The sequence below is a fragment of the Callospermophilus lateralis genome, chromosome 13, assembly GCF_048772815.1.
Source record: "Callospermophilus lateralis isolate mCalLat2 chromosome 13, mCalLat2.hap1, whole genome shotgun sequence".
Lineage (NCBI taxonomy): Eukaryota > Metazoa > Chordata > Mammalia > Rodentia > Sciuridae > Callospermophilus > Callospermophilus lateralis.
In genome coordinates this window covers 44207230-44224839 of record NC_135317.1, presented here as the reverse complement: position 1 = coordinate 44224839, position 17610 = coordinate 44207230, and the positions used below count along the sequence as shown (strand labels likewise).

General features: G+C 30.4%; 1 protein-coding gene across 1 annotated transcript in view; it reads left to right on the top strand.

Moving 5' to 3' along the window:
- Ccdc7 (coiled-coil domain containing 7) overlaps window positions 1-17610 on the top strand; it is a 109858-nt gene that overhangs the window by 76248 nt on the left and 16000 nt on the right. Inside the window, exons 14-17 of the mRNA XM_076872895.1 lie at window positions 887-955; window positions 2460-2514; window positions 6219-6284; window positions 9778-9984. Coding sequence (XP_076729010.1) covers window positions 887-955; window positions 2460-2514; window positions 6219-6284; window positions 9778-9984 — 397 coding nt within the window. The remainder of the gene's footprint in view (window positions 1-886; window positions 956-2459; window positions 2515-6218; window positions 6285-9777; window positions 9985-17610) is intronic.

Sequence of the window (17610 nt, the reverse complement as noted above, 5' to 3'; positions counted from 1 at the left end):
GTCAAACCTAAATCTCCCTGGCTTTATGAGAGAAGATCCTCATGTATTTCACGGATGGCTTCCCGAACTGTATTACGTTTTCTATTGGCTTAATTGTTTACTTTAAGGTTTATAGTGTTTGTCACAGTCTACCTTCAAGTGATATTAAATCACTTGACATATAAGAACTTTAATATGTTAGCCTTTCTCAGTCTTTATGCTATTGTTTTCATACATTTTACTACATAACCCCAAAATATTTTGTTATTAGGATTTCTTTAAAAGACTATATATTTTTTTTTTAAATTTTAGTTGATAGATGGTCACAATAACATTATTTATTTTTATAAGGTGCTGAGGATTGAAACCAGTGCCTCACATGTGCTAGGCAGGCACTCTACCACTGAGCTGCAGCCCCAGTCCCAACTATATTTTTTATAATGTTTATTCTAAATCATTTAACTGTGTAGAAGGGCATAGTACTACTGTTTCTATTTTTCAAAGTGTATAATTGATGGTGTCTGTATAATGTGCTTCTAACCCATTTTCCCCATACATCCTGCAGGTTTTATTGCATTTGTTTGCATAGTAAAGTAATTTTCAGAATGTCATACACTACATTACAACAAAACTGACTGTAGTTTATCAGGGTGACTAAATTATTTCAATATATGTTAACTTATATACAGTTTATATTTAATAAAATACTATTACAAACAGTTCAACTATAATCACTAATTTTGGTTTGCTTCTGTTTAAATAAGTTTCCTTGAAACATAGTATAGTGACTCTTGGAGTAAAATGGAAATCTTAGTAATGTATATTTTCAAATATTTTCCCACAATTTGTTGTGTACTTAACCATTTATTTCTGGCTTATATAAGATTACACAGAAAAAACATGTAAGTGATCGAACAAAGAAAACTGTAAAAATAGAAAAGAAAAAAGACAAAGAAAAGCCAGAGGATTCAGAAAGGTAAGACAAAGATAATGTTAATATTTTTCTTCTTTGTTAATTGACATTTTTATTTTTATTACATACCAATAATTTAAAGTCATATAAACACGACAGGTTTTTTAAAACATAAAATTAGGAAATAGTTTTATAAAAAGACCAGGATATGATTATGGGAAAATCATCTAATTAATGCTTTGTACTTTGTTAAATCCCCAAATCAAATACCCAGAATTTATTATTTTCTACTGAAGTTTTTAATTGTATTTATTTTTATAAAATTTAACTTTTATGTATAATGGCATAATTTTACATGAACATACTTTATATACAGAGTTATGAAAATGGTGTTGTGAATAGATAATTATGATTGTAATGCATTCCACTATTTAAAAAATGTAACATGATTAAACTATTCAGAAACATTAAAAAAGTAAACTTTTATGTATATGGATTATTATAAAATGGCTTTATTAAATGAATATTTTCATTGGTATTATAAAATAATCATTTCATTTTTAATTTGTTCACATCTTAAAATAGAAATATAATTTTTGAAAAAAAACTATGAATTTATTTTTAGAGAATACCATGAATGCTAAAAAGAAATTTGTTTAAGTCATCTTTTTTGCTGCTGTGACTAAGACAGGACAAAACCCAATTTTAAGGAGTAAAAATTTGAAACAGAGGTCTCAATTCATAGATAGACAATTCCATTCTTTGGGGCATGATGTGAGTGGCAGAAAAGTGGCTGAGTAAAAGTAGCTGAAAACATAGAACCAGGAAGCAGAGAGAACTCTGTTGACCAAGGACAAAATATATACTCCAAAGGCATGCCCCTTGGTACCAACCTCCAGCTAACCCCTATGTGCCTACAGTTACCACCAATCCCTTTCATGTAATAAATGCACTGATTAGGCCAAGTCTTTTATAATCTAATATAAGTCTCTCATAACCCAGTAATTTTGTCTAAACTTTCTTGCATTGTCCCATGCATGCGCTTTTGGGAAACACCTCACATATAAACCATAACAAAATTCACTGGACAAAAGGTTTTTGTCTTTGACTTAGAGAAGAAAAATGATCAGAGAAGAAAAAAATGACCAATATATTTTGAAAATATCAGTACTTCACGTTTTTTTTCTCTCTTCTCTCCCTTCTTCATATTCTTAATTATACCAGTAAGAAGTAGGTCTGACATGTGTTACTAAATTGTTATCATTTAACCTGTATTGATTTAGTAACTTTTAAAAAATAAGAATTCTGGGCTGGGGATGTGGCTCAAGCCGTAGCATGCTCGCCTGGCATGCGTGTGGCCTGGGTTTGATCCTCAGCACCACATACAAACAAAGATGTTGTGTCCACCAAAAACTAAAAAATAAATATTAAAATTCTCTCTCTTTAAAAAAAATAAGAATTCTTAAAATTGTTATTCATTTGGAATTCTTTAAAATTCTCTTTAAGAAAGCAAAGCAGTGATGAATTTTAGAATATTATTTACATTTTAAAACATTTTTAATTACAGGATGTTGCCTCAAGGAAGCCAGCTTAAAGTAAAAGAAAGTTTGTTTCAAGTCCAGGTAACACACACTCTCAATAAGTTCATGTCCTTCCATCTGTAGAACTCAGGCACACAATTCATAGAGGCAGTCTGCAGTTTGCAGCTAGATGAACTTTTCCAAAGGCATGTCATATTATAGCATCATGCTTTTTTTTTTTATGCCAGCTAGGAATCTCTTTGTTTGCTAACTCAGAATCTTATACAATGTAACTGATCATGGGGGTGGTATCCCGTCACCCTTGATACATAATTTGACACAAGAGAGTAGCCCTATGCTATTAACTAGAAGCAGGTTCTATCTACTTTCAAAGGAAGTGGATTATACAGAACATTACCATATTGCTGAAGATCAGGATGCTATCCTTGAATTCTGCCTATGGTTTATTTTAGCTAGCACAGTATTTTCTATATTTAGAAAGAAAAATCTATTAGCTGGACATGGTAGCATGCACTTGTGGTCCCAGCTACTTAAGATGCTGAGGCAGGAAGTCATTTGAATTCTTGAATTGGAGACCAGACTGGACAATAACAGGGAGATCCTGCCTCAAAAATTTTTTTAAATAATCTAATTATATTATTAATATTAGAAATCTTAAGGCTGATCGTGCATGGTGGTGCATGCCTGTATTTCCAGCAGCTTGGTAGGCTGAGGCAGGAGGATAGTGAGTTCATAGCCAGAGTCAGCAATGACAAGATGCTAAGCAACTCAGTAAGATCCTGTCTCTAAATAAAATACAAAATAGGGCTAGGGATGTGGCTCAGTGATTGAGGGCCCCTGAGTTCAATTCCTGGTACCCCTCCCTACCACTGTGACTTAGAGCTGAATCTGCCTAGAAGAAGAGTTCTTTGACACTCTATCAACTAGCAGTCAATAACCATAGTTGCACCTAACAAAAATTATGCTTAGATAAAATGATATTCAAATATTAGGTTATTCTATTAGCTTTTGATTTTCAGATTATTTGTTAGAGAAATAGAGTGCATTTATTGTAGACAAGCATCTCATTGGATGATTGCAGTTTTATCATGTGGAGATAAGGAAAGATAATTGCATTTTAATAAAAACTTTTAGAAAATGGAAATATTTATACATATTTAATATTCCATGGGTTAAATCATGTACACCATATTTTCACACCCTGGATGTAGTTACTTTTATTCCATATTTGTAGAAGAAACATGGAATAAATAGACTAGGTGTACAGAATTATCAAGTATACTCTGGTTGGACTAAATAGTCTAAAGACTCTTTTTGTAGGTGGCACTAAAATGACTACAAGCACAAATTCAAATGTAATTTTCCCATTGTTTTCAAGGGTCATCACCTTTCTAAAGTGACAGAAATTTTATATATATACATATATGTGCACTATGCATAGTGCTAAGAGCTTTGTTTTTCTGTAAAAACTCTTTACTATCTACTCCCAAATGTGAAGTCTATAATGCAAATGTAAACGGTAACTTTAATTACATTCTATATTTCCTTAATAAAATTGAATAAATTTCCTGTATCTTACATAATATATAGGAGGTACAGAACTGAAAAATGCTGATTTTTTCCCTGAATTTAAGGTTGCTAAAGGATTTTGAAGCTGAAATATAGAACATAAGCATGGGAAACATAATGTTTCCAACTAGGTTCAGTAAAATAAATGGCATAGTAGCTAAGAATTTGGAGATTGAAAACAGGAAGGATTTTTATATATGAGTAACACTGTGGAAAGATAGAAATAAAGTAGCAAGACTACTTAAGGAAAATTCAGTACTTGAGTCTGATAGGAGTTTTGAATTAAACAGAACAGTAGTAGGAAGCCTAATAGGTGCCATTTACTGATGACATCAGTAGTTTGAATTTGATTGAGTAGGAAATGGGGTCGTATTGAAGAATATCAGAAATGAGCCACTTGGCATTTTTTATTGAGATTATTCTGCCAGCTATATCAATGATAAATTTTGGAGTATAGATTGGATTTTTCAATCAGCTAGAACAAGAGTGTTTTTGAAGTAATTTAACTCACATGAAAGTTCTTATGGCTCTTATGCATGCTAAACATCTCCAGCCTAAATCATATAAATTTATTAAGATAGAATTATAAATGACATTACTTATAATCTAAATTTATACTATTGCCAGTGGGAAGATTTAATTTTATTTAAAACTAATATAGTGCATTTCTAATCAGAATTCAAAAATAAATTTTTTAAAAGGGAAAAATACTTTGAAGATTATATACAATTTACCTTAAGTAATGTGAGAGCCTTCTTCTTTCAATTTATTTTGAGATAATTGATGAATCTATTTGGCTTTGTAAATTTTGATATAAATTCATCCATCTTAATGTTTTTACAAATTTGTTCATTAGAATTTTACTCTGTATTAGTGTTCTCTTTATTATTTGTTTTGTATCTATAGTTATATTGTTTTGCCACTTCTTTTCTATTTACAAAAATATTTGTTTGTTTTTGTTTGCTTCCCTTCTTTCCCTTTTATTTAGGGAAATAAATAAATAAATCTCAGGGGATTATCTACTATAGCTGTTTTTAGTTAACCAGTTTTGGGTTTCATTTAGTTGTTACTCTTGTCTTTCTTGTTATTGATTATTTTCTATTTAATTATTTCCAGCTTTATCTTTATAAATTGATTTTACTTTTTTATTTTGTTTAATGTTCATTCCTTTGCTAATTTGCTTTGTTTTTATGTTATATAATTAATTCGTATATTTTAAGCTTTGCTTAATAGTAGTAACACACTATCCAAGCAAAACACTATACAAATTTCACTGAATAAAACTTTATTTGTATTTCATAGATATTTGAGGGGTTTTTTTTCAAAGTATTTTTAGATCACATTTTCATTATTGATTTCTCTTTTACGGAATTATTCCTCTCTACTTATTTCAAGTTTTAAAAGATTTTCTTCATGATCAAGTACATATTTGTTTTTTATCTATTGTTCTATAACAGACAACACTAAAAGTTGGAGATTTAATACATCAATGGTTAATTATTTCTCATTGATATTTGGATTGACTGGGATCAGCTGAATTGTTCTTCAGCTATTATATGCCTTGCATGACTTCAAGAGGGCTTGCTTTCAAGCTGAAATCATAAAAATCTGAATCCGACCTAGGACTCTTCTTCCAAGTATCACTTTCCACTCAACTCTCCTACTACTTGATTGCTCATCAGAGTTTATTTGCATTTTTGTCAAGAGTTTATGGTTGTTAGCTGTAGCATGGCTTGTTTAGTGGAAACTTGTTCTAATGTACCAGAAGCATAACTGGGGACTTTAGATATGTTCCTCTATTTTTCATCGGATGGACAATTTCTGAGATCTTTCATGTGTAATAGAACTCACTCATTCAAACAAAACCAGAACTCTTTATGTTGAGGTGCGTAAAGACTCATTTGGAATGTTTCTATTTAAATATTCAGGTCTAAAGAAAAGGAGAAATAAAGGAGAAAAGGAGAAATAATAAAGCAAAAGATTTTATTTTTATCCAAAAATAAAGTACATTGAATTTACCAGATTCTGATCAATTTATGCCTGTGGGAAATCTTTAGCTAATATCTACCCAAAGCTGTGCCTGAGAAATATGCAGTTAAATGTGTGTGTTCAAATCATCATTTTGACTCTCTATGGACTTTAGAAAAGTAGTAATTATAAAATGAATTAATTTAAAAATACCCATGTGAAGAGCTTTTTCTCTTATTACTTCCTAGAAACGAGCAGATGCTCTGGAAACTGAGAACAAAGTTCTTCAGGAACAACTAAAACAGGCTTTACAGGTAGAGGATATCGTGTTACTTGAAAATTATTATAAATGAAGAACATATTCATAAGGAACTTTTCAATTGAATAATTGCAGCCTTATAAATGAATAGATTTATATATTGTACTATTCTATGAATTTTAAAATACTACTTTATGCGATGTGAATATATTAATAAAATATAATATTCATTCTTATCAAAATCAGTAAACTAGAAAAAAGTATACTTTCTGGATTTTTGTTTTTTGTTTTTGCAGGGGTTGAGGGTACCAGAGATCTGTGAGCCAGATCTCCAGCTTTATTTTCTATTTTATTTAGAGATAAGGTCTCACCATGTTGTTTAGCACATTGCTTTTTCTGAGGCCGGCTTTGAACTTGCAGTTCTCCTGCCTCAGCTTCTCTAGATGCTGGGATTACAGGCATGCAACACCATACCCAACAAAAGTAAACATTCTTAATAAAACAAAGCAATCTCTTTCAAATTCAAAGAAAATATACTTGAAATTAAGATATTGCAGTCATTTCAGTTAAACTCGGTAAAGTGAAGATATTTACTCTCATGCTATTTTTCAAATTCTAGCTGAAAACTAAGACAAGAAATGAAAGAAACCACAAATCTTTTAATAAATGGATAGACAAAAATATAATGATTTGTATGCTACATAAATTTATAAAAATATACAATTTAAATAACAGTGATAAATTTAAAAAAATTGGCTGGGACAAAATAAGATAGATTTAGAACACAAAATAATAAAGCAAAAGATTTTATTTTTATCCAAAACTATTTAAAAGTAATTATTCCTTTATAACTAAGAAATTATAAAAATTAGTCAAGCATATTAGGATAGCATATTAAAAAAAAACAATACAGAGAGCTTTACATGAAGAAAAATGACAGAACTTTACCAGTGATACAGATGAACAGTGAAGAAATAAAAATTTATAATTTTGGTTTTGGAAATGTGATATTGTCAGTATTTTGCTTTCCATATATCCCAAATTGATATACCAACTTAAAACAATTACTTTTACATATAAATGGAATTATTTTTGAACTTAAATTTAATGTAAGACATAAGGAGATAAGAAACTGGTAATTATACAAAAGAAGAGCAAATAAGGAGGACTCACTCATCAACATATAAATAAATCTGTAATAATTAAATCACTGAGGTTCTGGTTCTGGTACTGAATGGAAAGTCCAGACACAAATTCAAAGAAATATAATAATTTAGTATTTTATATACTTTTAGTTATTAGAAGTTTTCATAGAAGGATACAGTAGCCACACAAAGTAAATATTAAAGGAAAATAGCTAGGTTTCTCTTTCATGAAAAACACCAAAATAAATTGCAGATTGTTTTAAGATCCAAAAGTAATAAATGAACTATGAAGATATTAGAATAAACACTAGATAACAGCTAAATGGTATTGACTAAAGTAAGCACCATCCCCCAAAATAATGTTAATAAATTTAATTTGATATAAATTTAAAACTTTTTATGATAAAAAACAAAGATAAAAGGAAAATATTTTTATTTTCTATGGAGATGTTTCACAAACATATAAGAAATAAGGAGCCTTTGCCTAAAATATATAAATAACACAAATTGGAAAGACATAATTCAGAAATGCTAATAAAGGCATACAAATATATTCAACCTCACTAATTATTGAATCAATGCAACTTAAAGTAACAGTGGAATAGGTTTTTTTAAATCTAACATTTCAGTAAAAATTTAAGGAACAGAAATACCTATACTTCTTAATGGATGCTGAAATGAATAATCTTTTACATATTTCTATTTTCATTATGAATTTGTATTTTTCTGAAAGAAAAATACATAGCAAAAGTCTTGGAAAGCTATAGCCATTTTGTTATGCAAGTTCTAAAAATTTACAAAAAAGAAAAAAGTGTTCAGAAATTTTATGCTAATGTGTAAAGTAATATTTTTTTTAACTGAAAAGGTTTTGAAATGATTTAGAGGCCCACTGATAAGGAATTTACTAAATATATTATGGTATATTACTAAATACATTATGTTATCTACTCTGGTAAATGCATGTTTATTGTCATGGAAATATACCTATGATATTAGCATATTTGTGACTATGTATAGTATGATTCAATATAAATAAAAATTAAATATACACATATATACTAGTATATTTAGTATTTAGACATAACTCAAAAGAGTATACATCAGAAATATTTTTCTCTTCATGGTGAGACATTTTTTGAATTTTATTTTTATTTATATTCTTTCTAATAAAAACTATAAAAAGAGACATTTTAAAGAGAAATTTATTTCTAGAAGGAATAAATAGCTTATTTTCCAGTTTCTTTCATTCTTTGTTATTATGGATGTTAATTGTCCTGCTTATTTACCACTTTTAATAATAAACACTTATTATTTTTATTTTTCCAGTATAATAATTAGAGTCTTAAAAGATAGAAACTCGGAGAAACACCTATGTTTTAAAAATTGCCCTTAAAAACGGAAGGTTTTTCTGGGCATGGTGATATACTGTAATCCCAGCAATTCAGGTGGCTGAGGCAGGAGGATCACAAGTTCAAAGCCAGCCTGTATCAAAATAAAAAATGGAAAGAGCTGGGATGTGGTTCAGTGGGTTCAATCTCTGGTACCAAAAAAAGTAAAAATAATAAATAACTACTAATAATAAATGGAAGTTTTTGTTTTTTAGCAGTGAAGGAATATTTATTCTTGGCCAAGAATAGAAAAAGTGGAAGATAAATTTGCAAATCAATTTCTCTATCTGTTGGGGATCTAGAAGTTAGAGATAACAGGGGAAATGAAATTTAGGGCTGGGAAGATTTTCTGGTAATTTGGGCACCACTTCTTTTCACTCGTTTTATGGTTCTTTTTAGTTGTATCATGGCAGTTGTCAGGTCTCAGGGTACTGGGAGTGTGTGATTTAGCATGCAGATGGATAGTTTTGAAGTCATTCTAGCAGACATCTTAGGTATAACAAATTTCAGCCAACACCAGAACTTCTGTAACTTCTGGCCTACTGGCATCGCTTTTGGAGGTTTCAATCCAGGATGTATTGGCCCATTGATTTGGGGCGTGTGTTGAGGCAGTAGACAATGCTCTACAGCTTTTAATTTTAATTATCAAACTTTAAACTATACATTATACCAAAGGTTTAACTTAGTTTCCTCTGACTACTAAATAAAAATGAGCTGGATGTGGTAGCCTCACCTGTCATCTTAACTACTCTGAGGGCTGAGGCAGGAGAATCTAAGCAAGTCTGGGTGACTTAGCAAGACCTTGTTTCAAAACAAAAAATAAAATGAGCTGTGATGTAGCTGAGTGGTAGAGCATCTCTGAGTTCAGCTGTCAATATGAAAATAATAATATTAGATATTTAAAAATTGAGAAATCATATAGGCATAAATAAATGTGGATTCCTGGAGGTTGTAGTATTGTCAGGAAAATGTCACAGAAAACAATACTTGACAAATTTAACTTTCTTAAAAACAGGAAGCAGAAAAAAGTAAGCTTCAACTTGACTATTTCCTAAATCAAGGGGTGGAGCTTATTAAAAGTGAGGGGAAGACCAAAACAATGGAAACGGGTTTTGGTAAAACACAAGGTGAACATTCAAAAAATATGCCATTGGACAGAGAGACAAGGACAGCATTTGTTTCAAATTCAGGTGAACAAAGGACAAATGATATAATCCAAGAGGTAAGGAAATAACCAAAATAGAAATAGTAATATGTGTTTATCTTTCATATCATTACTTACTTCTTTTGCCTTTTTTCTTAAAGGTTTATCAATTCATTATTATCTGGTATAACAAACAATAAATTATGTATATATGGATTTTGAATGATCATTTAAGCATCTGATATTTGAGAACCAGAAGAAAATAGAGTTTGAAAACTAATGATATCCTGCTATAAATTAATAAAATTAAATATAAATTCAAAATTATGGAGAAAAAACTCTTAAAAAGTCTTATTTTTGTTTCTGTGAAGACAATGGATTCAGAAACTCTTTTTATCTTTGTTCAGACTTGACCTCCAGGCCATTGTACAGGCTTTTGTAATGCATATCATAAATATTTTATTGTATCACACTGATATACACTTTATACTTTAACTACATTGTACTTAAGTTCATTTAAATTGCTGTTTCCTGTCACATTCAGGATTTTGAATATTTTGTTCTCTTTTCTTGAAACACTGTTTCTTCACTTTCCTCTTTTCTAAAATTCATCTTGTTTAAAAATAAATGAGAATCAAAAAGTAGTAGTATGGGCTGGGGATGTGGCTCAAGCGATAGCTCGCTCGCCTGGCATGCACGGGGTGCTGGGTTCGATCCTCAGCACCACATAAAAATAAAGATGTTGTGTCCACCAAAAAACTAAAAAAAAAAAAAAAAAAATTTTAAAAATTCTCTCTCTCTCTCTTTCTTTCTCTCTCTCTCTCTCTCTCTCAAAAAAAAGTAGTAGTATTTCACTTATCTTTTGCTGCATAAAAATTACCTCAGAATTGAGTGGTTCAGACAATAAATGTATTAATTATCTCACAGTATTTGTAAGTTAAGGATCCAGGTGTATAATAAAAAGAACCAATAAAAGAAAAATAGAATTTAAGTTTGCCTTAGCTGGGTCCTATGGCTCAGGATCTCTCATAAAGATATAATCAACATATTCTTCTTAACTACATTTATCTTAAGATCCAAGTAGAGGAGAAAGTACTTCAAGTATGTCACTGGGCTCACATTTGAATGCAACATTCATTAGGCCTCAGATCCTTGCTGGCTGCTGGCTGCTGGCTTGAGGTATCAGTACTTTTTCATGGGAGTTTCTCCGTAAGAAAGCTTACAACATATAAGCAAGGGCAGAAAGACATAGAGATAGATAGATGGAGAGAGAAAGAGAGTGAGGGAGGGAGAGAATGCCTTAAACCTAATTTCAGAAATGACATCTCATCACTTTAATTATATCACTTTCATTAGAAGTTTAGAAGTAGTAGCATTATGAACAGTTCACAAATAACAATATATCATTGGCATGAATACCCTGAGGCAGAGAACAATGGAAGCTGGCCATTTTAGAGGCTTCCTACTAAACATAGATTGGTATGAGATTGTGATAACTCCCGAACTGAATGCTAAATTAAGCAGTTTGATCTTCAATACTCAGGAAAGGAAGAAACACTGAAAGTTTTAGGTAAATGAATAACAAGTAAGATCTATGTTATTAAACATAGAAAGTAATTAAACCATAGATGAGGCAGATGGAGTCTTCTCTTTCATTGATTCTATAATTATTGAAGTCTTTTGTGTATATTGTAAATATGAACTTAAATGATTTTTTTTTGCTAATTTAACTCTTTTGGAAGCTGTGACATTGCTGTATCAAAATCAAGCTTTCTCTAAGGTCTGAAATATCCAATGCTCTTGGATCTGGATTTCACAGAGATTCTAGCTTGTCACCCTGTGCTATGGGGAATGGAAGCCTAAAATCTAAAAGGGGTAAAGAAGAAAATATTTGGATTTCTCCTACTAGACACTAAATTATATTATACAAAGGTCTGACACACACACACACACACACACACACACATATAAAAATGACATTTTGGAAAAGTAGTTCTTTATTGTTTTCATATCTGCTTTTAAGGTTTTTTAGTAGAAGAGCCATCTTTTTAAAATTAACTAAACTATTACATCTTCTGTTAAGAACTATCAAGATTATATACAAACCCTTAGTGAAAGATCATAATACCTTATAAGAATATAATGAGGATAAAATAAGGTTAATGAACTGCTTTTCTATATTGTGAAGCACTACGTAAATGTTTTATTGCATCATTATTTAGCTCTATCCTAGTTTTCTATGTAGGGTGTATGAAAATCACTTTTGATATGTTAATTATTATCATGGCTAACTATTTTGACATATAGACACAAAATATATAATGGCTCAAAAATTATACTTTATTTCCTTTGCTAATAGTTTAAGAAGTTAAAGGTCAGTATTCAAGGTAGAGGGTTGTCTCCAAGGCCATTCAGGTATCCTGGCATGTGCAATCTTTACCATTTTAAATGTGATGTTTTGCACCACACATCAGAAGAGAAGATGGAGAACAAACAAGAGCAATTTTCATTGACCAGACTGGAAGTGGAACATACCATTTCTTTCATATTCTCTTTGCCACATTTAACTTCAGGGGGAATTTAGGAATGTATACTAGCAATGTGACTAAGAAGAAAAGAAAATTAGTTGGGTAAACACAAGTTTGCAGGTAGATAAGGATAAGCCAGCTAATCTCTGCATAAAAGAAACCAAGTTAGATGAAATTCAGGCCTGGAGTAAAACCTAGAATCAACATTTATGGTGTAGGGAAATATGTATCATGTTCCCAAGAGATAGTCTATTAGTGAAATCACATTTTTAAAATCACAGTTTTTATATATTTTAATCACACACCTCAATAAATATAGTGTGCATTCAGATCATGCATTTTACAAAAATTTATAAAAAGCAGTACTATGTTTGTATATTGTATGTATTAGCCTTACAAACTCTTCCAAATTGATATTGAAAATGATTGTATAATTAACATATGTTTAAAGTAATTTTATTTACTAAAAGTGTAAAACCCTCTTTGCTCTTAATTTAGAAAAGTAAAGTATCATTTGTTCTGCTATAATGTTCTCCTATATATATCTATTCCAATGCCAAAATATGGTAATTTCTTATCTTTTTTGATACCTTAATATTACACAACTGTCATATTAAGAAAAGTATTTTGAATGATATTTTTCTAAATGACCTAATGCGAATATTTTATATGTAATGCGAATATTTTATATGTATTTGGTATATTAAAATGTATTATTATCTTTATCATAGATCTCAATTGTCCAAAATCAAAGACCAATTGAAGAAAGGTAAAACGTTTAAAAATTTTTGTTCTTTTTCTAATTTTATGAGTTCATACATCTGTGATGAAAATATCCAATCAAAATCCAGTGTCTAAAACTTGTTGATTTACATCTTTGCTTATAATATTGTACCCATATATTTGAAGTACATTTTTTTGGAAACACATTTTAAATAGAGAAAAGTGTGAAACTTTAGATGTCAAAGACTGAACAATTTTGATTCAGTGAGAAATCAAAAAGTTTAAATGAAAAATTTGAAGTAAGAACACAAGCAATTAAATTTCCAGAGAGTAGGAACTGCCCCTAACCTTTGTTTCAAGTTTAGTTATCAAAATGCATGACCTAGATTAGTAGAATTGGTATCGGGAATTGAACCTACGAACACTTTAATACTGAGCCACATCCCCAACCCTTTTTATTTTGAGTAAGGATCTTGCTAAGTTTTCCAAGGCCTCTCTAAGTTGTCAAGGCTGTCCCTGTAACTTGCAATCCTCTTACTTCAGCTTCCTGAGTGACTGTGATTACAGATGTACACCACCATGCTTGTCATGACTTATATTTTTAAAAAACTCACTTGAAAACATTTTTGAATGTGATTTTTTCTCAGTTACTTGATAAATATATATATTAATATATATTTATAAACATATATAAATATTAATATATTTAAATATATATTGTTTATATTTATTTATTATATACATATGAATGTACATAAATGTTTGAGTTTATTGATTCATCCAGTTAGAAAACTTGTAGTTTTTACTTGTGAGTCTGTATGATTAGCTATATTAATAGTAATATGAATAACCATAGAAATAGTAAGCCTGAACTACAGGTATTAGTAACAGCAAATTCTGTCATTAAGAGTTACATTGTTATTTGATAAAAATAAATTGTGTCAATGTTTCCTTTTGTTGTTGACATAAATTATTGAGAATCCAAATCAAATATACATGAGGAATTTGTTTATTCCTTAATTTTACAGAGCCTAATGTGTAAAATTTTGGGGGCTTTTATTATCATGTAGAAAAGAAAAAAGAATTACCTACAAATATGCATTTCTCTCATTTATTACCATTTTTAATATTTCTAGATTATATATCTAGATGAATTAGTAAGTATTAGGTAGTAAGTGTGATGATTAATGGTCAAAAGCTTTGAAAAGGCCATTTTTCATGTTTGTAGAGATTATATTTTTTAAAGTGTGTAAACATTGGTTTACTTTTTTGCTTTGCAAACTTATGGGTAGCTTTCTTGTAATGTATTCCTTTATATTTTATATGTGAATGGTCAGCATTGTGAATATTTAAGAGGTAATAAGAAAAGGGATTAATTACAACTTTTATGGAAACTAAACCATCTTATGAGCTGTGTTAGAAACAGAAATAAAGCATGAGACTCTTCTACTCATGCTCAGATTATGACAGAGCATGACATGTTACTAGTTTTTCTGTAGGAATATGGTGAAGTATAGCTTTGAAAATGCTGGAAAGTCAATAATATGTTTATCACTCTGAAGAACATGAAGTGGTAAATTTTGATATAAATTGTTTTAATATCGACCATTTAGTTGTTGCTGATGAATTTGGTAGACTGTACACTAATGCATCTCAGAAAATATAAACATTGCCTTTAATGGGGGGGGGAGAAGGCATTTTAGGACTGGGACACAGCTCAGTTGAGAGAATACTTGCCTAACCTACACTAGGCCTGGGTTTGATCTTCAGCATTGAAAAAATATATATTTTAAAGAGAATCTCTATTCTCAAAAATGATATAATAAAGCAGCCTCAGTCACCTTTCATATGATAACAACAGACTGAGGATCATAAGGAATATAAGATTAAGGGGAAAAGAGCATAGAATTAATATCAAGTAATTCCTCTTAAATGGTTTTTCACCTCTAGAAACTTGATTGATGTAATATTCTCTAACTTCAGGAGGAAGATAATTTCATTTCATTTCAATTCAATTGAGCTCTAATGAGGAAGTATTAACAGTTCATTCTATGCAAGGCACTGTGCTAGATTTTATGGGGTATAAAGGGTGGCAAATATATGGCCATTGCCTTCAATGAATTAACTATCTGGTAAAGTGGGTAAGACATGTACAGAATAAGTAGAGTGTAATACAATGATGCATTCTACAAGAAGTTACCAAGATGTTCCATAAAAGTGAGAATGGTTGCCTCGCGTGAACGAGGCCCTGGGTTCCATCCTCAGCACCACCAAAAAAAAAAAAAAAAAAAAAAAAGGAGAATGGTTACTTTTGTATCTTAACATACAAAAAAGCAGAACGTTAATTCATGCCTATTTTTCTCCATATAATAGACAATTAATTATTAAATTTACTCATTCATTTAGTCATTAAACCCATTCATTCAACAGATGTTTTTGACACCTTCATATGCCAAGTATTTTCTAGATATTCTAGATTACTTCTGGCTACATAGCATTTAATTTAAGAAAGAGTTGGGTTAGATTTTACAGGGAATATAAGCAAAAGATTTTCCAAGTGGACAGAATTTTGTTTCAAGGCAAAGATGAGGGTGCTTAGAATCTACACAGTGTGCCTAGAGAAAGGCCAGACATTGATTTTGTTTGAAGTCTTGATTAAGGACAATAATGGGAAATATAACATGAAATAGGCTGTTTTAGTTTGATAGGTTTCATAGAATTGCCCATAACAGCTTTACGTTAAATATTGCTAAATATTATAAAAGTTCAAAATATAAAGCACAAAGCACAATATTATTCATCAACCTTCATTTTGGGTTACTTCTTAGATCCTAATAGAATTTCTGAAATACTTTGGAAAAGTCTCCTAACCTTCAGAGAGTGGATGGGAGTGAAGTAAAGAGACCCAACCTGAGCAGACACATGGTATTGCTTACAATAAAATACAGTTTTTTTTTCGCACTTTGCAGCATTTAACAATTTATTTTGGCGTAGGGAACAAGTAGTGGCAAATATTTAGTGCAACAATAGATTTTAATAATTTATTATTTCACATCATATGTGTTCTTAGCTTTTCTTGTTTTACAGCATCGAAATTCATACCTTTAAGAAACAAAAATATAAACTATTTATTGGTGGTTTATTTTTCAGAGATTCATATCCAATATACTACTTTTCTAAATCTTTTTGTTAGAACTTGTATGCCCCCAATACTAGTTAGGGTTATTGTAAAGCACAAAAACATACAAAAAAAGCAGAACATTAATTCATGCCTATTTTTCTCCATATACTAGACAATTAATTATTAAATTTACTCATATATTTAGTCATTAAACCCATTCATTCAAAAGATGTTTTTGACACCTTCAAATGCCAAGTATTTTCTAGATATTTAGTTTTGTTGATAAGTAAGGCAGATAATATCCTTTTCCTTTATGTGCTTATATTTTAATAGGAAAGCTAGACAATAAATAAAAATAAATGAACAAGATAATTTTAGAAGTCAATAAGTGAAAATAATAAAAATCCCTATCAAAGAGTCACAGGAAATAATAACTTAGATTGGGTAGTAACTGAAGGTATTATTTAATGACAAAGAGGATTTCTAATTTTGAAATAAAAAATCTCATAAAATGTTTTGGTTTTTTTCTAATTTTTATCAGAATAAACTCCTATAAATGAAAAGTTATATTACCATTGAAAGCTCTAGAGATCTCATAATATTTAACTATTTTTGTTGCACTTATAAGGAGCTTATTACTGGTGATCTGCATCATAGGCATATGGTAAATTTTTGGAAGAAACCTAATAACCTGAAAAGCAGTAGAGGGTACAATATCTCCTGAATTGATATTATTCCACAGAGAGATATATTTGAACTGGGACAGCTGGATTCACCATAGAAATTCTAGGGGAATTGGGAGAGTATAGATAAGACCTACTTAACCATGTAGCAGTGAGAGCTTCCTGATTGGGGGAATGGGCATAGCATAGTCCTGATAAGCTTGCTCTGCTGAATAACCAAAAGGGAGAAGAGAGAGAGCCATCAGGGCCATCCAGAAATAAAGACTTGTCTCTCCACCATTTGGTTTGGGAGTCTCATTGATAAGTCTCTCCATTAGCTCTGGTTGTTACCTGAACCTGATTATGCTAATTTCCATTGTATTGTCTAGGAGAAAAGTATTAATAAGATCACCAGGTGGGTTAGGTAAAGGTTCAGAACTAAAAATAATAATAAACTCACATTATGTGCTCTAATTCCTGGCTAGCCACAGAAAAGTGTTTTGGGAATGTCTACTAATATCTGGAATAGGAAAGAGAAAGTCATTTTTCACCTCCCTTGAGGCTGTTTCCCAGGGTCAGACAAGTTCATATCTAAAAAACATTATTTCTCCAAGAAATGAGCCATATTGTTGTTTGAAGTGATTGATTTAGCAACATCCTACCACTTACC